Source organism: Pseudophryne corroboree, chromosome 5 (assembly GCF_028390025.1).
Source record: "Pseudophryne corroboree isolate aPseCor3 chromosome 5, aPseCor3.hap2, whole genome shotgun sequence".
Lineage (NCBI taxonomy): Eukaryota > Metazoa > Chordata > Amphibia > Anura > Myobatrachidae > Pseudophryne > Pseudophryne corroboree.
The window spans coordinates 665,417,391-665,439,629 of NC_086448.1; the positions used below are offsets into that span (position 1 = coordinate 665,417,391).

Here is a 22,239-nt window from a genome sequence, read left to right on the forward strand (position 1 = left end):
GAATGCCTTTTTCCCTTAGGATCCGGCGTTCCACCGCCATGCCGTCAAACGCAGCTGCGGTAAGTCTTGGAACAGACATGGTACTTGCTGAAGCAAGTCCCTTCTTAGCGGCAGAGGCCATAAGTCCTCTGTGAGCATCTCTTGAAGTTCCGGGTACCAAGTCCTTCTTGGCCAATCCGGAGCCATGAGTATAGTTCTTACTCCTCTACGTCTTATAATTCTCAGTACCTTAGGTATGAGAAGCAGAGGAGGGAACACATACACCGACTGGTACACCCACGGTGTTACCAGAACGTCCACAGCTATTGCCTGAGGGTCTCTTGACCTGGCGCAATACCTGTCCCGTTTTTTGTTCAGACGGGACGCCATCATGTCCACCTTTGGTATTTCCCAACGGTTCACAATCATGTGGAAAAACTTCCCGATGAAGTTTCCACTCTCCCGGGTGGAGGTCGTGCCTGCTGAGGAAGTCTGCTTCCCAGTTTCCATTCCCGGAATGAAACACTGCTGACAGTGCTATCACATGATTTTCCGCCCAGCGAAAAGTCCTTGCAGTTTTTGCCATTGCCCTCCTGCTTCTTGTGCCGCCCTGTCTGTTTACGTGGGCGACTGCCGTGATGTTTTTCCCACTGGATCAATACCGGCTGACCTTGAAGCAGAGGTCTTGCTAAGCTTAGAGCATTATAAAATTACCCTTAGCTCCAGTATATTTATGTGGAGAAAAGTCTCCAGACTTGATCACACTCCCTGGAAATTTTTTCCTTGTGTGACTGCTCCCCAGCCTCTCGGGCTGGCCTCCGTGGTCACCAGCATCCAATCCTGAATGCCGAATCTGCGGCCCTCTAGAAGATGAGCACTCTGTAACCACCACAGGAGAGACACCCTTGTCCTTGGATATAGGGTTATCCGCTGATGCATCTGAAGATGCGATCCGGACCATTTGTCCAGCAGATCCCACTGAAAAGTTCTTGCGTGAAATCTGCCAAATGGAATTGCTTCGTAGGAAGCCACCATTTTTACCAGGACCCTTGTGCAATGATGCACTGACACTTTTCCTGGTTTTAGGAGGTTCCTGACTAGCTCGGATAACTCCCTGGCTTTCTCTTCCGGGAGAAACACCTTTTTCTGGACTGTGTCCAGAATCATCCCTAGGCACAGCAGATGTGTCGTCGGGATCAGCTGCGATTTTGGAATATTTAGAATCCACCCGTGCTGTTGTAGCAGTATCCGAGATAGTGCTACTCCGACCTCCAACTGTTCCCTGGACTTTGCCCTTATCAGGAGATCGTCCAAGTAAGGGATAATTAAGACGCCTTTTCTTCGAAGAAGAATCATCATTTCGGCCATTACCTTGGTAAAGACCCGGGGTGCCGTGGACAATCCAAACGGCAGCGTCTGAAACTGATAGTGACAGTTCTGTACCACGAACCTGAAGTACCCTTAGTGAGAAGGGCAAATTTGGGACATGGAGGTAAGCATCCCTGATGTCCCGGGACACTATATAGTCCCCTTCTTCCTGGTTCGTTATCACTGCTCTGAGTGACTCCATCTTGATTTGAACCTTTGTAAGTGTTCAAATTTTTTAGATTTAGAATAGGTCTCACCTAGCCTTCTGGCTTCAGTACCACAATATAGTGTGGAATAATACCCCTTTCCTTGTTGTAGGAGGGGTAATTTGATTATCACCTGCTGGGAATACAGCTTGTGAATTGTTTCCCATACTGCCTCCTTGTCGGAGGGAGACCTTGGTAAAGCAGACTTCAGGAGCCTGCGAGGGGGAAACGTCTCGACATTCCAATCTGTACCCCTGGGATACTACTTGTAGGATCCAGGGGTCCTGTACGGTCCCAGCGTCATGCTGAGAGCTTGGCAGAAGCGGTGGAAGGCTTCTGTTCCTGGGAATGGGCTGCCTGCTGCAGTCTTCTTCCCTTTCCTCTATCCCTGGGCAGATATGACTCTTATAGGGACGAAAGGACTGAGGCTGAAAAGACGGTGTCTTTTTCTGCAGAGATGTGACTTAGGGTAAAAACGGTGGATTTTCCAGCAGTTGCCGTGGCCACCAGGTCCGATGGACCGACCCCAAATAACTCCTCTTCCTTTATACGGCAATACACCTTTGTGCCGTTTGGAATCTGCATCACCTGACCACTGTCGTGTCCATAAACATCTTCTGGCAGATATGGACATCGCACTTACTCTTGATGCCAGAGTGCAAATATCCCTCTGTGCATCTCGTATATATAGAAATGCATCCTTTAAATGCTCTATAGTCAATAAAATACTGTCCCTGTCAAGGGTATCAATATTTTTAGTCAGGGAATCCGACCAAGCCACCCCAGCTCTGCACATCCAGGCTGAGGCGATCGCTGGTCGCAGTATAACACCAGTATGTGTGTATATACTTTTTATGATATTTTCCAGCCTCCTGTCAGCTGGCTCCTTGAGGACGGCCCTATCTATAGACGGTACAGCCACTTGTTTTGATAAGCGTGTGAGCGCCTTATCCACCCTAAGGGGTGTTTCCCACCGCGCCCTAACTTCTGGCGGGAAAGGGTATACCGCCAATAATTTTCTATCGGGGGGAACCCACGCATCATCACACACTTCATTTAATTTATCTGATTCAGGAAAAACTACAGGTAGTTTTTTTACATCCCACATAATACCCTCTTTTGTGGTACTTGTAGTATCAGAAATATGTAACACCTCCTTCATTGCCCTTAACAAGTAACGTGTGGCCCTAAAGGGAAATACGTTTGTTTCTTCACCGTCGACACTGAAATCAGTGTCCGTGTCTGTGTCTGTCGACCGACTGAGGTAAAAGGACGTTTTAACGCCCCTGACGGTGTTTGAGACGCCTGGACAGGTACTAATTTGTTTGCCAGCCGTCTCATGTCGCCAACCGACCTTGCAGCGTGTTGACATTATCACGTAATTCCATAAATAAGCCATCCATTCCGGTGTCGACTCCCTAGAGAGTGACATCACCATTACAGGCAATTTGCTCCGCCTCCTCACCAACATCGTCCTCATACATGTCGACACACACGTACCGACATATAGCACACACACACAGGGAATGCTCTGATAGAGGACAGGACCCCACTAGCCCCTTGGGGAGACAGAGGGAGAGTTTGCCAGCACACACCAAAGCGCTATATTTTACAGGGATAGCCTTATAATAAGTGCTCCCTTATAGCTGCTTTTATAAAATCACAATTTCGCCAAATTTTGCCCCCCCTCTCTTGATTTAACCCTGTTTCTGTAGTGCAGTGCAGGGGAGAGCCTGGGAGCCTTCCTGACCAGCGGAACTGTGTGAGGAAATGGCGCTGTGTGCTGAGGAGATAGGCCCCGCCCCCTTTTCGGCGGGCTCGTCTCCCGCTTAAAAATGGATTCTGGCAGGGGTTAAATATCTCCATATAGCCCCGGAGGCTATATGTGAGGTATTTTTTTGCCAAAAAAAGGATTTTCATTGCTGCCCAGGGCGCCCCCCCCCAGCGCCCTGCACCCTCAGTGACTGCCGTGTGAAGTGTGCTGAGAGCAATGGCGCACAGCTGCAGTGCTGTGCGCTACCTTAAGAAGACTGAGGAGTCTTCTGCCGCCGATTCTGGACCTTCTTCTCTTTTCAGCATCTGCAAGGGGGCCGGCGGCGAGGCTCCGGTGACCATCCAGGCTGTACCTGTGATCGTCCCTCTGGAGCTAATGTCCAGTAGCCAAAGAAGCCAATCCATCCTGCACGCAGGTGAGTTCACTTCTTCTCCCCTAAGTCCCTCGATGCAGTGATCCTGTTGCCAGCAGGACTCACTGTAAAATAAAAAACCTAAACTAAACTTTTCTAAGCAGCTCTTTAGGAGAGCCACCTAGATTGCACCCTTCTCGGCCGGGCACAAAAACCTAACTGAGGCTTGGAGGAGGGTCATAGGGGGAGGAGCCAGTGCACACCACCTGATCCTAAAGCTTTACTTTTTGTGCCCTGTCTCCTGCGGAGCCGCTATTCCCCATGGTCCTTTCAGGAACCCCAGCATCCACTAGGACGATAGAGAAATACAACAGCGCAAAATGCCTGAACTCAAGCCTAGTCTATTCCAATTGGTGCATGGCAGTAAGGAAAAGGGCTCACATATACAGACATTCAATATGTTTATGGAACCTACTAAAATGCTTTAAAACTTAAAACATTTACTTAGCATTAATTTCAATTTACAATCAATACAGTATATAATTTCTCCCCCTTCCCTCAGAGAGCTAATGAGCTCCTTCTATCTCCAATACCACTTGAACGCCAATCACACCTACATTTCCCTCTCTTACACTAACCTGTCTCCTTACGTACTGTCCCATGCCACCTGCTGTTTGTCGCCGAGCACTAACAGCTCTAACACTGTAGCCACTGTCTTCTGACATACCAAGGACAGCACTTTCACCAACCATCCCTATCCTTTGCTCCTCAAGTCCTCTGTCTGGGTGTCACCCTCATTCTGTTGTCTTCTTATCCTCCGCCCCCCACCTTAACCCCAGCACATTCAGTCCCTTCCTGAATCCTGTTGCTTACACCTACATATATTTCCAGGAAAAGGCCCTTGCTCATCCTTTTAAATAATAAGTGGGAGATGTATTAAATCTTCTAAACAAGGCTGAAGCTGCAACCAATAAGCTTCTAGCTAGCAGTTGTCTAGTACATTACATAATATAATAGCTAGATGTTGATTATTTGCTATAGGAAACTTCTCAGCCTGCTCTCTTTAGAAGCTTTGATACACCCCTCCCCCCCCAACCCCCCCCCATAATTGTCATTTACACCCATACATCACTTGCTTAGATTATGGCAATCTACTCACTGGCCCACAAAACTAATGCTTTATTCCTTTCCATTCTAGCCTGCTTCAGCTTCCTCTTATAACTCAAGTTAGCTACCCTCCTCTTCCAGTCGCTTCAGTCTTACTTTCCTATACACAGTCAAGTTTTAAAATCCTCTCTCTCGTCTACAAAGCATTCAACCACTGTTCCCCTCTCCACATCTCCAGTCTCATATATGAATACACCACTGAACGCTCACTTCGCTCTGCCAAGAGAGGTTGCCTCACCTCCTCCTTGATCAACTCTAGTCATTCACACCTTCAGTATTTCTCATGCACTGCTTTCAACCTTTAGATGTACTCCCACACTTTATAGGACTCACATCCTGCATCTCAATGTTAAAATGATTTCTGTTCAGACTACCACTCCCCTCCTTAACTCCACAGACTTTGCATTCCCCAACTCCACTCTCATTTTGTGTCTACCACTATCATCTCTTAAATGTAAGCTGTTTCGATCAAAGCACTCTCCTTTTTTTCACTATGTAATTTGAGAGCTGTAATTATTTATGTATGTAAATTGTTCCGCTTATATGTATTTATGTAATTTTAGTGTATGTGCGGTCAACAACCTATGGTACTATGGAACACTTGTGGCCCCATAAAAATAATAAAATAAGATTGCTCAATATGCTATAGGGAAACTTTAAAAACATGATTTAAATGATCTTGGTGACTTTAGGTAAACCATTTTATGTGTGTATATGGCTTAAACTGTATATTCCACAATGCTTTGTAAAATGAGAGTTGTTCGTATAATTAGAAAGTAAGCCAGAAAAAAAAAACATGTGGTTACACTTGAGATATATAAAAATTGAACTTGAACCGCAATGAATACAGTATATTGTTGTAATGCAGGGTACACACTGGCAGATATATTGGCCAATTAGTTGGTTGTCCAATATATATTTTGCTGATCTGCAGGTGTGTACAAGCCATATGTCTGTGAAAGACGTCTTTCACAGATATATTGCATCTGCTGTGCAACACAGCAGATGGCCAATATATCTGCAGATATATTTGTGCATCTTTCAGTGTGTATGAACAATCCCCATCTGCATATATAGCTGCAGATCGATTTAACAGCAGATATATCTGCTGTTCAATCGATCTGCAGATATATCTGCAGATGGTGGTTGTTCATACACACAGAAAGATGCACCAATATATCTTAAAGATATATCTGCTGTTCAATCGATCTGCAGCTATATATGCAGATGGAGATTGTTCATACACACTGAAAGATGCACTAATATATCTGCAGATATATTGGTCATCTGCTGTGTCGCACAGCAGATGCAATATATCTGTGAAAGACGTCTTTCACAGACATATTGCTTGTACACACCTGCAGATCAGCAAAAGATATATTGGACAACCAACTGATTGGCCAATATATCTTCCAGTGTGTACCCAGCATAAGAAAGGAACAAACCGTAAACCCACAGGAATAAATGTGATCAGATAAAAAAAGATGCTACTTCCTGAACTGTAACTTCACCACGGCTCATGATTGAAGAGCTTGGTGTCACTGATTATTGGGAAACAAAGACACCCCAACAATTACACCTCTGTAAAAAAATTAAAAAAAAGAGGACAAAGTACAATGTTTATCTATGCTTGTAACTGATAATTTTGTGTGTTCCGTAAACTACTATGTGTATGAGATCCTTGGTTCACAAACTTAAAAATCACCATATTCAATGAGACACTACAATTTGAAAACATTTTGAACTTACTGTAGTGACTAATAAAACAATAAATAACAAAAGCAGCAAAGAAGGACTGAAAAAGTAATTACGTCTACATACACAAAAAGATGAAGGCCAGGAGTCAAGTCCTCTAAAGAGACGATTGCGTAAATAGGATTTCCCTATATGAAAAAAAAAAACGGAATTAAGAGTTAGTAAAATACTAGGACTCTATGTAAACAGTTTAGTTGTCATAACTGATTTCCAAGAGAGAAAAAGCAAAAGTCCAAATGTGTCCATCCTCAAATTGTTTCAAAAAGCCCTATTTAGCGCATCACAGACTTTTGTGACTAAGAGGTGCCATGCATCTTTTGAAAATATGCGTCTTAATACATTGCTTTCTATTGATCCTTTAGTGACAACAAAAATATACTAATCCTAAATACACAGTACACTATTAGGGACACTATTAGCAGTATAGGGTGATCTGTTTCTTAGCCAATCAGCAGCCTGTTCCAATGGTAGAGGCCACTGACTACATGACAGGGACAGAAGTGCAGGAACACATGTTGGTTCCATGACTTTTGGGAAAAGAGCTGTATGTATATACATATAGTTCTTGGTTTTATTTGAATATTTCCTTTACAGTGGGACTATAGGTACCAGTGGGCTCTTAATGATGTGCGTGCTAGCACTTGTGGTTATCCAAGTGCATGTGGGGCAGGCTGGATGGGACCTCTAGTACCACTGTGATGAATAATATTACTTTACAATCTCTCACTGCAATCAACAACACACCCACCACCAGGGTTGCGGGGGATAGCCCCGGGCTTCAGCCCAGGCCTGGGATATACGTGAGTGGGGTACCCACTTCACATGGAATCCCCAGTCTGGGGCTAACTAGTTAGGGGGATACTTTCACCGGGGTGACCCCGTGAAATGTGTCCCCCGGCTGTGGCATTACCCTCCTGCTAGTAGAGCCCGGTGCTGGTTCTTTAAATACAGGGAACACTTAGGCAATTTTTCGTACCAGGTTGGCTCAAAGAATCCGGTGATGATTATATATTTATTTATTTTTTTTTGGGGGGGGGGATCGCTCGCAGTCTTTTTTTTACTAATTTTTAACCTTTTATTTACACATTTACACACACAGACGCACACTGATCTGTGCAGGCTTCTGCAAGACACGCTGCTCACAGGCAGGTCTATTGAATTTGGGCACAGCACGACTGAATTCGCACATGGATAAACACAATTCTTAGTAAATTTCAGTGTGTGAGCTTGAAAACACACACACACACACCCCTGTGCACTATTCCATGACTACTTCAGTGGTGATAAATTATATCTGTTCAAATATATATGTAAGGCACAGATATGTGTAGGGAACAGGATGCTTTAACAACCCTAGCATAGCAGTAAATAATAATAATAATAATAATAATAATAAATGCACCATACAGCCGGAAAGTACTAGCAATTCGCCACTACAATACACATATCCAGACTCCATAGAGTCCATCCTCTTGCATGACGCCGCACAAGAGAACTATATAATCAGGATTTAAGATTGCAGGTGATGGTGAAAATTAAGAATAAAACTGAAGATAACCTTCTTTGGGGTATATGCAATTCACGGCGAATCGCGGCAATTTTTCGCCGTTTTTTAATTCGACTAAATTCGCCAGGTGAATTCCGGAAGGTGGCTGCCGGAATTCACCATATTCAATGAAAAACGGATTCGCCAGAATCGCGGGCGAAAATCGGCCGATTTGGCGGATTTTGCCGCGATTTTAAAAAACGGGAAAAAACGGGAAAAACACGGGAAAAAAAATGGCGTGGGGTCCCCCCTCCAAAGCATAACCAGCCTCGGGCTCTTCGAGCTGGTCCTGGTTCTAAAAATGCAGGGGAAAAATTGGGCAGGGATCCCCCGTATTTTTAAAACCAGCACCGGGCTCTGCGCCTGGTGCTGGTGCCAAAAATACGGGGGACAAAAAGCGTAGGGGTCCCCCGTATTTTTAACACCAGCATCGGGCTCCACTAGCTGGACAGATAATGCCACAGCCGGGGGTCACTTTTATGCCGTGCCCTGCGGCCGTGGCATTAACTACCCAACTAGTCACCCCTGGCCGGGGTACCCTGGGGGAGTGGGGACCCCTACAATCAAGGGGTCCCCCCCCCAGCCACCCAAGGGCCAGGGGTGAAGCCCGAGGCTGTCCCCCCCCATCCAATGGGCTGCGGATGGGGGGGCTGATAGCCTTTTGTGATAATAAAAAGATATTGTTTTTTCCATTAGTACTACAAGTCCCAGCAAGCCTCCCCCGCAAGCTGGTACTTGGAGAACCACAAGTACCAGCATGCGGGAGAAAAACGGGCCCGCTGGTACCTGTAGTACTACTGAAAAAAAAATACCCAAATAAAAACAGGACACACACACCGTGAAAGTAAAACTTTATTTCATACGCCGACACACACATACTTACCTATGTTGACACGCCGACTGCCACGGTCTCCGACAATCCGAGGTACCCGTGAAAAAATTATACTCACCTTCCAGCGTCCAGAGGTACATCCACGTCCAGAGATAAATCCACGTACTTGGCAAAACAAAAAAACGAACACCGCTCCATACCGGACTAGAAAGGGGTCCAATGCTTTCACATCAGACCCCTTTCTCCCGAATGCCGGGACATCACGTGACTCCTGTCACTGAAGTCCCTTCAGCCAATCAGGAAGCGCTACTTCCGTGGCGCTCATCTGATTGGCTGTGCGCTGTCTGTGATGTGACAGCGCATCGCAAAGCCGCTCCATTACTTTCAATGGTGGGAACTTAGCGGCTAGCGGGGGGGTCACCCGCTAGCCGCTAAGTTCCCACCATTGAATATAATGGACTGGGCTGTGCGATGCGCTGTCTGCTCAGACGCACAGAGCCAATCAGATGAGCGCAACGAAGTTGCGCTTCCTGATTGGCTATAGAGACCTTTCTGTGACAGCTGTCACTGACAGGTCTCTCTGCATTCGGGGATAGGGGTCCCATGTGTCAGCATGGGACCCCTTTCAGTCCGGCATGGAGCGGGTATTTGCGGTTTGTTATTTTCTACAAGTACGTGGATGTATCTCTGGACCATGGCTGAGGTGAGTATATTGATCTTTTATTTTCAGGTACCCCTGGATTCTACATGGAGAAGAGGACCGATGTCGGCGTGTGAACATAGGTAAGTATGTGTGTGTCGACGTAAGAAATAAAGTTTTACTTTCACGGTGTGTGTGTCCTGTTTTTATTAGGGTATTTTTTTTCCAGTAGTACTACAGGTACCAGCGGGCCCGTTTTTCTCCCGCATGCTGGTACTTGTGGTTCTCCAAGTACCAGCTTGCGGGGGAGGCTTGCTGGGACTTGTAGTACTACTGGAAAAAACAATATCTTTTAATTATCACAAAAGGCTATCAGCCCTCCCATCCGCAGCCCATTGGATGGGGGGGACAGCCTCGGGCTTCACCCCTGGCCCTTGGGTGGCTGGGGGGGGGGACCCCTTGATTGAAGGGGTCCCCACTCCCCCAGGGTACCCCGGCCAGGGGTGACTAGTTGGATATTTAATGCCACGGCCGCAGGGCACGGCATAAAAGTGACCCCCGGCTGTGGCATTATCTGTCCAGCTAGTGGAGCCCGATGCTGGTGTTAAAATAAGAATTTACTTACCGATAATTCTATTTCTCGTAGTCCGTAGTGGATGCTGGGAACTCCGTAAGGACCATGGGGAATAGCGGCTCCGCAGGAGACAGGGCACATCTAAAGAAAGCTTTAGGATCACCTGGTGTGCACTGGCTCCTCCCCCTATGACCCTCCTCCAAGCCTCAGTTAGGATACTGTGCCCGGACGAGCGTACACAATAAGGAAGGATTTTGAATCCCGGGTAAGACTCATACCAGCCACACCAATCACACTGTACAACTTGTGATCTGAACCCAGTTAACAGCATGAAAATAGAGAAGCCTCTCGAAAAGATGGCTCACTACAACAATAACCCGAATTTTTTGGTAACAATAATTATGTACCAGTATTGCAGACAATCCGCACTTGGGATGGGCGCCCAGCATCCACTACGGACTACGAGAAATAGAATTATCGGTAAGTAAATTCTTATTTTCTCTGACGTCCTAGTGGATGCTGGGAACTCCGTAAGGACCATGGGGATTATACCAAAGCTCCCAAACGGGCGGGAGAGTGCGGATGACTCTGCAGCCCCCAATGAGAGAACTCCCGGTCCTCCTCAGCCAGGGTATCAAATTTGTAGAATTTTACAAACGTATTTGCTCCTGACCAAGTAACTGCTCGGCAAAGTTGTAAAGCCGAGACCCCTCGGGCAGCTGCCCAAGATGAGCCCACCTTCCTTGTGGAGTGGGCATTTACAGATTTTTGGCTGTGGCAGGCCTGCCACAGAATGTGCAAGCTGAATTGTACTACAAATCCAACGAGCAATAGTCTGCTTAGAAGCAGGAGCACCCAGCTAGTTGGGTGCATAGAGGATAAACAGCGAGTCAGATTTCCTGACTCCAGCCGTCCTGGAAACATATATTTTCCGGGTCCTGACAACGTCTAGCAACTTGGAGTCCTCCAAGTCCCTAGTAGCCGCAGGCACCACAACAGGTTTGGTTCAGGTGAGACGCTGAAACCACCTTAGGGAGAAACTGAGGACGAGTCCTCAATTCCGCCCTGTCCGAAAGGAAAATCAGATAAGGGCTTTTACAGGATAAAGCCACCAATTCTGACACGCGCCTGGCCCAGGCCAGAGCCAACAGCATGACCACTTTTTCTGTGAGATATTTTAACTCCACAGATTTAAGTGTGTCAAACCAATGTGACTTTTGGAACCCAAAAACCACCTGGAGATCCCAAAAGTGCCACTAAAGGCACAAAAGGAGGCTGTATATGCAGTACCCCTTTAACAAATGTCTGAACTTCAGGGACTGAAGCTAGTTCTTTTTTGGAAGAAAATTGACAGAGCCGAAATTTGAACCTTAATGGACCCCAATTTCAGGCCCATAGATACTCCTGTTTGCAGGAAATGTAGGAATCGACCCAGTTGAATTTCCTCCGTCGAGCCTTACTGGCCTCGCACCACGCAACATATTTTCGCCAAATGCGGTGATAATGTTTTGCGGTTACATCCTTCCTGGCTTTGATCAGGATAGGGATGACTTCATCCGGAATGCCTTTTTCCTTCAGGATCCGGCGTTCAACCGCCATGCCGTCAACGCAGCCGCGGTAAGTCTTGGAACAGACAAGGTCCTTGCTGGAGCAGGTCCCTTCTTAGAGGTAGAGGCTACGGATCCTCCGTGAGCATCTCTTGAAGTTCCGGTTACCAATTCCTTCTTGGCCAATCCGGAGCCACTAATATAGTGCTTACTCCTCTCCATCTTATCAATCTCAGTACCTTGGGTATGAGAGGCAGAGGAGGGAACCCATACACTGATTGGTACACCCACGGTGTTACCAGAGCATCTACAGCTATTGCCTGAGGGTCCCTTGACGTGGCGCAATACCTGTCGAGTTTTTCCCAACGGTTTATAATCATGTGGAAGATTTCTGGGTGAAGTCCTTACTCTCCCGGGTGGAGGTCGTGCTGAGGAAAACTGCTTCCCAGTTGTCCACTCCCGGAATGAAAACTGCTGACAGTGCTATCACATGGTTTTTCGCCCCGCGAAGAATCCTTGCAGCTTCTGCCATTGCCCTCCTGCTTCTTGTGGCACCCTGTCTGTTTACGTGGGTGACTGCCGTAATGTTGTCCGACTGGATCAACACCGGCTGACCTTGAAGCAGAGGTCTTGCTAAGCTTAGAGCATTGTAAATGGCCCTTAGCTTCAGGACATTTATGTGAAGTGATGTCTCCAGGCTTGACCATAAGCCCTGGATATTCCTTCCCTGTGTGACTGCTCCCCAGCCTCGCAGGCTGGCATCCGTGGCCACCAGGACCCAGTCCCGCATGCCGAATCTGCGGCCCTCTAGAAGATGAGCACTCTGCAACCACCACAGGAGGGATACCCTTGTCCCTGGTGACAGGGTTATCCGCTGAAGCATCTGAAGATGCGACCCGGACCATTTGTCCAGTAGGTTCCACTGGAAAGTCTTGCGTGGAATCTGCCGAATGGGATTGCTTCGTAGGAAGCCACCATTTTTACCCAGAACCCTTGTGCATTGATGCACTGAGACTTGGTCCGGTTTTAGGAGGTTCCTGACTAGCTCGGATAACTCCCTGGCTTTCTCCTCCGGGAGAAATACCTTCTTTCTGGACTGTGTCCAGGATCATCCCTAGGAACAGAAGACAAGTCGTCGGAACCAGCTGCGATTTTGGAATATTGAGAATCCAATCGTGCTGCCGCAACACTACCTGAGGTAGTGCTACACCGATCTCCAACTGTTCCCTGGATCTCACCCTTATCAGGGAATCGTCCAAGTAAAGGATAACTAAAATTCCCTTCCTTCGAAGGAATATCATCATTACGGTCATTACTTCAGTAAAGACCCGGGGTGCCGTGGACCATCCCTACGGCAGCGTCTGAACTGATAGTGACAGTTCTGTACCATAACATGAGATACCCTTGGTGAGAAGGGTAAATTTTGACATGAAGGTAAGCATCCTTGATGTCCCGAGACATCATGTAGTCCCCTTCTTCCAGGTTTGCAATCACTGCTCTGAGTGACTCAATTTTGAATTTGAACCTCTGTATGTAAGTGTTCAAAGATTTTAGATTTTAAAATCGGTCTCACCGAGCCGTCTGGCTTCGGTACCACAATAGTGTGGAATAATACCCCGTTCCCTGTTGCAGGAGGGGTACCTTAATTATCACCTGCTGGGAATACAGCTTGTGAATGGCTTCCAAAACTGCCTCCCTGTCAGCGGGAGACGCCGGTAAAACAGACTTTTGGAAACGGCGAGGGGAATACGTCTCGAATTCCAATTTGTACCCCTGAAATATTACCTGAAGGATCCAGGGGTCTACTTGCGAGTGAGCCCACTGCGCACTGAAATTCATTGAGAACGGGCCCCCACCGTGCCTGAACTTGTAAAGCCCTAGCGTCATACTGAGAGCTTGGCAGAGGCGGAAAAGGGTTTCTGTTCCTGGGAACTGGCTGATCTCTGCAGCCATTTTCCTCTCCCTCTGTCACGAGCAGAAAAGAGGAACCCTTTTGTCCGCTTGCCAACCAGGACTGCGCCTGATAATACGGCGTCTTATTTTGAGAGGCTACCTTTTTTAAGGCAATACTTCCAAATGCCGTTTGGAATCCGCATCACCTGACCACTTTACTGGTATAATTGGACAACGCACTCATACTTGATGCCAGTCGGCAAATATTCCGCTGTGCATCATGCATATATAGAAATGCATCTTTTAATTGCTCTATAGGCAATAATATACTGTCCTTATCTAGGATATCAAATTTCCAGTCAGGGAATCCGACCACGCCAACCCAGCACTGCACATCCAGGCTGAGGCGATTGCTGGTCGCAGTATAACACCAGTATGTGTGTAAATATATTTTAGGATACCCTCCTGCTTTCTATCAGCAGGATCCCTAAGGGCGGCCATCTCCAGAGAGGGTAGAGCCCTTGTTCTTACAAGCGTGTGAGCGCCTTATCCCCCTTAGGGGGTGTTTCCCAACGCACCCTAACCTCTGGCGGGAAAAGGTATACTGCCAATAACTTTTTAGAAATTATCAATTGTTATCGGGGGGAAACCCACGCATCATCACACACCTCATTTTATTTCTCAGATTCAGGAAAACTACAGGAAGTTTTTCCTCACCAAACATAATACCCCTTTTTTTGGTGGTATTTATATTATCAGAAGAGTGTAAACTTTTTCCATTGCCTCAATCATGCAATGTGTGGCCCTATTGGAAATCACGGTTGTCTCTTCACCGTCGACACAGGAGTCAGTATCCGTGTCGGCGTCTGTATCTGAGGTAACGGGCGCTTTAGAGCCCCTGTATGAGACGTCTGGACATGCACAAGCTGAGTAGCCGGCTGTCTCATGTCAACCACTGTCTTTTATACAAAGCTGACACTGTCACGCAATTTCAACAGTACATCCACTCAGGTGTCGACCCCCCAGGGGGTGACAACACTATTACAGACACTCTACTCCGTCTCCTCATCATTTTTCTCCTCATACATGTCGACACAAACGTACCGACACACAGCACACACACAGGGAATGCTCTGATAGAGGACAGGACCCCACTAGCCCTTTGGGGAGACAGAGGGAGAGTTTGCCAGCACACACCAGAGCGCTATATATATACAGGGATAACCTTATATAAGTGTTTTTCCCTTTATAGCTGCTGTATTGTTTATACTGCGCCTAATTTGTGCCCCCCTCTCTTTTTTAACCCCTTTCTGTAGTGTAGTGACTGCAGGGGAGAGCCAGGGAGCTTCCCTCCAACTGAGCTGTGAGGGAAAATGGCGCCAGTGTGCTGAGGAGATAGGCTCCGCCCCTTTCTCTGCGTCCTTATCATCCGTTTTCTTGTATGTTTTGGCAGGGGTTAAATGCATCCATATAGCCCAGGAGTTATATGTGATGCATTTATTTTAGCCATAAAAGGTTTTCTATCGATTTATTGCGTCTCAGGGCGCTGCCCCCCCAGCGCCCTGCACCCTCAGTGACCGGAGTGTGAAGTGTGCTGAGAGCAATGGCGCACAGCTGCGGTGCTGTGCGCCTACCTTTATCTGAAGACAGGAAAGTCTTCTGCCGCCGATTTTTCCGGACCTCTTCGCTCTTCTGGCTCTGTAAGGGGGCCGGCGGCGCGGCTCCGGTGACCCATCCAGGCTGAACCTGTGATCGTCCCTCTGGAGCTAATGTCCAGTAGCCTAAGAAGCCCAATCCACTCTGCACGCAGGTGAGTTCGCTTCTTCTCCCCTTAGTCCCTCGATGCAGTGAGCCTGTTGCCAGCAGGTCTCACTGAAAATAATAAACCTAAACTAAAACTTTCACAAAGAGCTCAGGAGAGCCCCTAGTGTGCACCCTTCTCGTCGGGCACAGAAAATCTAACTGAGGCTTGGAGGAGGGTCATAGGGGGAGGAGCCAGTGCACACCAGGTGATCCTAAAGCTTTCTTTAGATGTGCCCTGTCTCCTGCGGAGCCGCTATTCCCCATGGTCCTTACGGAGTTCCCAGCATCCACTAGGACGTCAGAGAAAAATACGGGGGACCCCTACTCTTTTTGTCCCCCGTATTTTTGGCACCAGCACCAGGCGCAGAGCCCGGTGCTGGTTTTAAAAATACGGGGGATCCCCTGTCAATTTTTTCCCCGCATTTTTAGAACCAGGACCAGCTTGAAGAGCCCGAGGCTGGTTATGCTTTGGAGGGGGGACCCCACGCAATTTTTTTTTCGGATTGTACCGTTCCAGCAATAAAAAAAAAACAAAAACAAAAAAAATATTTTAAAAAAATTATAAATAATATTTGTGCCTCCAAAAAAAAAAAAAAAAGTACCTAATCCCTTCTAATATAAATAGATCTGCTATTCCCCCAAAAAAAAAACACAAAAAAAACCATGTTTAAAATTTTTTTATTTGTTTTCACCCTCCAAAGTGTGGCGGATTGAAAATGACGAATTTGCTGTCTAAAAGCACTGCTGTCGAATTTCCAAACTTGAATTGAATATGCTTTGGTCGAATTGCAGCACTTATATTATTGCAGAAAAGTCGAATTTGCAAAAATTCGAATTTCAAAAAGTCGAATTTTGAAAGTCCGTTTTTTGGTCGGAAAGCACTGAATTGCATAGGCGAATTTTTTTTTTGGTCGAAAATGACCCGAAATTCGACAATTTCGGGAATTCGACCGCAATTGCATATACCCCTTTGTCTTGATCTAAGTAGTACATTTAGGGCTTACTAGATTCTAGCTTGTAATATGTCACAATAGAAGATGCATACATAACAATACTTACTAAACAGTTTACCAAAGGTTTCCCTTTTTGCCTTCTCATTTTCATATAGAGATTTTCCATCCTTTACTAAAGCATTTGCCCACTGTCAAAAAATAATAGTAAAAATAACTGCTGGTAAATGTGAAAATATTTACTAAGAAATTGTAAACAAACACATAAGTCACATCTCATATTAGTTACAAAATAAAAGCACAGAGTAATATATTACCTGTGAGGATGTATCCAGTGTTAGGCAGTCAAAACCTTTAAGGCTAACAAGGAAATGGCTATCTGGACAAAAGCCTTGTACATAAAATTGTACCAAACTGTAATGATTGGACTAATCACAGTGCAAGCAACATTTCTGACCGTCCCTCAAACAGGTTTTTGTTAATTTATCATCCATCATCAATATTCCTCTTATACTACGTGTCATTTTATTAACTTCCCAGTGTTTGTGTGATGCCTTCAGAACTTATGACAGGCAAAACCACAAACAGTTAGTACGCTCATAAAAATCTCCAAACTGCACCAAAGTTTCAAATGTCAGATATTTAGCATAATTTAACCTATCAAAAACACTGAATAATTCACCTACTGTATATACTGCACAGGACTCACACAATCACGATTTACATTTTTTCTACATAAGAATGTTAAACAGTCACTAGAAGCTGTATTGCTACCGAGTATTTCCAATGTCACCATACCCACTTACGTCTATACTGTACTTCTAATCAGGACTATTGCGTCTTCATTTTAATGCAAGCTGAATGCATCGAGGCCAACTCAGTATGACTAATATTTGACCTGCCGGACCTCAAGTGCGTTTGACATGTTATGTTGCTGGTATTTAAACAGTCATTGTTAAAAAGCCTTTGGGTACCCAACCTAATGCAGAGCACTACAAAATAATTCTGTATCATCACATTTTTTGCAGTGTTCAATAGCAAATTAAAGCAGCAATCCCATATAGATATTTGTTTTTGAAACAGTAACTTGTGTGTTTAACTTGAAAAAGAAGCAATTTTTTGTCTATAATTAAGAGCTCCCTTCGCAAAATTGATATTTAACTAAGGCTGCTATATCTGCTACTGCAAAAACACTCTCTCATAATGGAACGGTTTGGTTTCAGTTTCAACAAAGGATCCATGAGTGAAAGTCAATATTAGTTAGTAAACTGGTCCGTGGTCATGTGATGGCTGTGAAAGTAATGATATAGGGAGAATGTAATTAACACTCTTTGACAGGAAAGTTATATCAAGTAGAGGCTGTTTAATATAAATAATATTATATATTAGCCAATACACAAAAGAAGCAAATTACATTAGCATTAATAAATTTGTGTGTATGCCCTATTCCTCTTGCAGCCTGACCCCTAAGCACCCTCCACAGCCTTTGCATAAACTTCAATTTATTTAGAAGAACTCTAACCTCCTCCCACTGCAGATCTGACCTAACTACAGTAGATACGGGTGTGCTATGAAAGATAGATAGTAACTAGGTCGACAGGGTCTCTAGGTCGACATGTTCTAGGTCGACATGAGTTTTTTATGGGGGGTTTGTGTCGTTTTCTTTGTACAGTGACCGGGAACCCCAATTAGTGCACCGTGTCCCCTTGCATGGTGAGCTTGTAGTCCACGTGGATCGTTAAGTATGAAATGGTTCAAAAAAGGAAAAAAAAAGAGAAATACCCATGTCGACCTTTTGACCTGTCGACCTAGAGACCCTGTCGACCTAGTTACTGTCGGCCAATAGTGGTCGACCTAGATATTGTCGACCTAGTAACTGTCGAACTAGAGTCCGAATCCCGTATATACACATCTTCTGAAGTCTAACACAGAGATTTAAGTTTAAATGTAACCTAACCTACTTTCAGTTTAAGCGGTAGTATTGTTTGCCTCAACATTGTTCTGTAATGGAGCAACTGCTTTGCCATTTCACATGTAACTGCCATTGAGCAACCACTTGAGGATTTCATATCATTATAAAGGGAACAAACTCTCTATAAAGGGAACAAACCTGTTATTTTTTTCTGAATAGCTGATAAAACTTTTAATATTAAGCAACCACTGTAAATTCTGCCAGTCAATCGCACAGGTGTACAAAAAACAAACAAAATAATGTGCAGGCATATGGGCCAATCCTCTTCCATGCGGAAACAGTAAACATTACACTGCACTTACTAGCACAACATTGCGGGGATTAGGATTGCCCCCTTAGAGTTATTCACTCACCTCTCTGTAGTGTTTTATGAACATCTTCCTCCTGACAACCTCAACCACTGCTAAGCAATACATTTGAGGAACTGTACTAAGTGCCTCCACTATTTTGACCCTCTCAAGGAGCTCTGTTAAGAGCCTGAATAAAGCCTGGAGCTTTTCCCCATCTTGGTCAGCATGCAGCATTACGAAGCAGCACCACCTGTAAATTAAGAAACACTTCAGTTACTACTTCATAGTCTAGCATTGCATTCACTTGCTCAATTCACAGGCAGGAGGCGTGCTGATAAATGGCAGTGATCCCCCCCCCGCCCAAACACATTCACAAAAATTTGTCAGCTTGCAGAACGGAAAACTTGTTGCGAAAATACTAAATACAATTTTATATACACACACAAATGTATATATGTACACACACACACACACACATATATTTTATATATATATATATATATATATATATATACACGGTCGAGTCACATTATTATGACCACCAGCTAATAGCCAGAGTAACCGCCATGTGCAGCACGGATAGCAGCTAGACAGGCTAAACTGCCGTTTTAGACACACGTCTGTAAGCTCCCAAGGTTCATTTTGATGGTGAGCTGCTACACAGTAGCGTGTTGGTCGGCCCTCACGCACCTTCTTAGCTGCACAACACGTGACGTACTTCATGGGCTATGTGTGGAGTTTGTATATTCTCACCGTACTTGCATGGGTTTATTTTGGGTATTAGGGTTTCCTCCCACACTACAAAAATATATTGGCAGGTTAAGTGGCTCATGAAACCCTACTAATTTAGTGTACGCATGTACATGGGCAGACCAGATGGGCCAAGTGGTTCTTATCCGCCAGCAAATTCTATGTTTCTATAAATGAACAAGTTAGATATAATTCATATAAATGTATGTTAGACTCAATGATGTAGCTATACTGTATATCATTTTGGGTCCCGCTGCTTTCAGTAACTAACACTCTGTCTGAGTCCACTCTTCTCCATTCTTTTACTCATGGTATAACACTGCCCAACAGATACAGCTTTGTCCTTGCAGAAGCACACAAGTTTACACCACAAGATTTGCACACCTTTCCTGATCTCATGTGTGCTGCTTTGAATATTCCAATTATCCAACTGATTAGTGTGTGTTATTCCCAGTCATTTCAAAGCAGGGAACAAACAAATGATTAGGTGATGATGAATGATAACAATAAGAGCTCAGACCATACCTCCCAACTGTCCCGATTTTCGCCCACGCGGGCCGCAGTGGCCCGCGGTTGGGGTGGGGCAGTTGGGAGGCTCCCGTCATCGCTGCCCTGCTTGGCAGAGCAGCAGTGAATAGACGCTATGCGCATGTGCACAGCGTCTATTCACGGGAGACAGAGGGAGAAAGGGCATGCCAGCAGCTCACAGAGTACCGGGCATGCCCCCACAGTGACGAAATACGGGGGCATGACTCGCAATCGCGGTACTTCCGTGAAGCCACACCACTTGCCTATAGACCACACCCCCTTTTTGGTCGGGCTCACTTTAATGTCTCCCAATGTTGGGGGGTATGGCTCAGACTAAGCAAATGCACATTACAAACAGCATTTTATTTTAAATAAAAATGTCAGTAACATTTTATAAATATATTTAAAGAGGAAAATAAATTTCTTACTTTAATCGAACTTGTAAGTTATTGGCAAGCTCCTGTTTGGCAGTGGTACATTTCTGTTTAATATCCAACAGTTTTCTGTGGTTTGTCAACATGATCATTAACTGATTTGCATGGCTCAAACACAAATCAGGTAACACAGAAGGGTCCTTTAAGTTTTCAGCCCGCTTCTGATTGGCTAAAAATCCCTAGAAAGAACAGAATGAACATGCAGCCATTTAGTCAATGTTATATTTGAAAACAAATACTGCAGGTTATTGATATGATTGAGAAGGGCATAACAATACTACATTATATAATTTGTCTAAAACATAAAAAGTAATACAGGTTGAGTATCCCTTATCCAAAATGCTTGGGACCAGAGGTATTTTGGATATCGTATTTTTCCGTATTTTGGAATAATTGCATACCATAATGAGATATCATGGTGATGGGACCTAAATCTAAGCACAGAATGCATTTATGTTTCATATACACCTTATACACACACCCTGAAGGTCATTTTAGCCAATATTTTTTATAACTTTGTGCATTAAACAAAGTGTGTCTACATTCAAACAATTCATTTATGTTTCATATACACCTTATACACACAGCCTGAAGGTCATTTAATACAATATTTTTAATAACTTTGTGTATTAAACAAAGTTTGTGTACATTGAGCCATCAAAAAACAAAGGTTCTCTATCTCACTCTCACTCAAAAAAGTCTGTATTTCTGAATATTCCGTATTTCGGAATATTTGGATAAGGGATACTCAACCTGTATATCGAACACTCCTACTCTTTACAACACAAACTGTTCATCATTCCTTATCAGGCATTTAAGAAGAATAAATACAACAATAAAAAAAAAGTTTATTGATCAAGGCTTTCGGGCTGGGTTAGAGTTTTCATGTATAATGAATAGCCTTCCCAACTTTCCCTTCCCAGTGCTGGGATAAGATAATACAGGTTGAGTATCCAATATCCATAAGTCTAAAAACCGAAATATTGCGATAACCAGAATAATTTGGTGAGCCCTGACGTCATGACATCATCTAGTGTCAATAGCCAATGACTGGCGACATGGGCGTAACTTTGCATCCATTCCCTCACCAGGAACTCTTTCTCCTTTCTTCCACCCGGCGACACCTGCCAGACCCCTGCAACACCCGCCGGACCCCATTCCCCTGCCCAGGTATTCCAAAATAAATCCAATATCTGAAATGCTTCTCGTCCCGAGCTTTTTGGATATTGGAGACTCAACTTGTAAGGGGTCCTACAGTACTGGGTAGCAATTTAAATTTTGGGGGTATTTTTCACCAAACTTTCTACCATTTTGAGATGCCAGTGTGGTGCCTATATCCAATTTACAGGGACCATAAATTCCATGTTGGCACCAGAGAGACATAATGATAAGGACATCTATTTAGAGAACAGAAAAGGTTAATTGTCATCAATAGGCGTCACATGACTGAAAATCCACATAAGAGAGATCTTAGGGCACCATGACATAGTGGGCATGTAAATCACATGCTCCCAGACCAGAGACTACTGGCTAACTATCCTCAATGAGCGACTATTAGATGGAAAAATAAATAGATATTAGATAATTGTAGTTGTGATCTGACATGCTGACTTCATAGGAATTTTACTTCTCAAAGACTTCCAAAGCCTGTGAAATTATTCATCAGACTTTGTAATGTCTGCATTTCAGGAATTTGCAAACTATTTAAAGCAATGGTAATAGCAGTTAATGTTGGAAAATATATATTTTTAGATGTGCCATTACAGAAAGTGTCACTTACTGAACCAGAACAAATTAACTTCATACAAACAGGGGAAGAGGGGAAATGCAGTGCATGCCTAGGGCCAGTTACTTGCGGGTGATAAAAACTGTGCTTTTA

The 22,239-nt window shown here is 44.7% G+C and overlaps 1 protein-coding gene across 4 annotated transcripts in view; it reads right to left on the reverse strand.

Annotated features, from left to right (window-relative positions):
* RB1CC1 (RB1 inducible coiled-coil 1) overlaps positions 1-22,239 on the reverse strand; it is a 397,988-nt gene that overhangs the window by 160,542 nt on the left and 215,207 nt on the right. For all 4 annotated transcript variants that reach the window (XM_063923715.1, XM_063923717.1, XM_063923716.1 and 1 more), the window contains 4 exons: positions 20,355-20,539; positions 18,712-18,898; positions 16,496-16,577; positions 6,668-6,729 (listed from right to left, as the gene is read on the reverse strand). In XM_063923715.1, the coding sequence (XP_063779785.1) occupies positions 6,668-6,729; positions 16,496-16,577; positions 18,712-18,898; positions 20,355-20,539 (516 nt within the window). The remainder of the gene's footprint in view (positions 1-6,667; positions 6,730-16,495; positions 16,578-18,711; positions 18,899-20,354; positions 20,540-22,239) is intronic.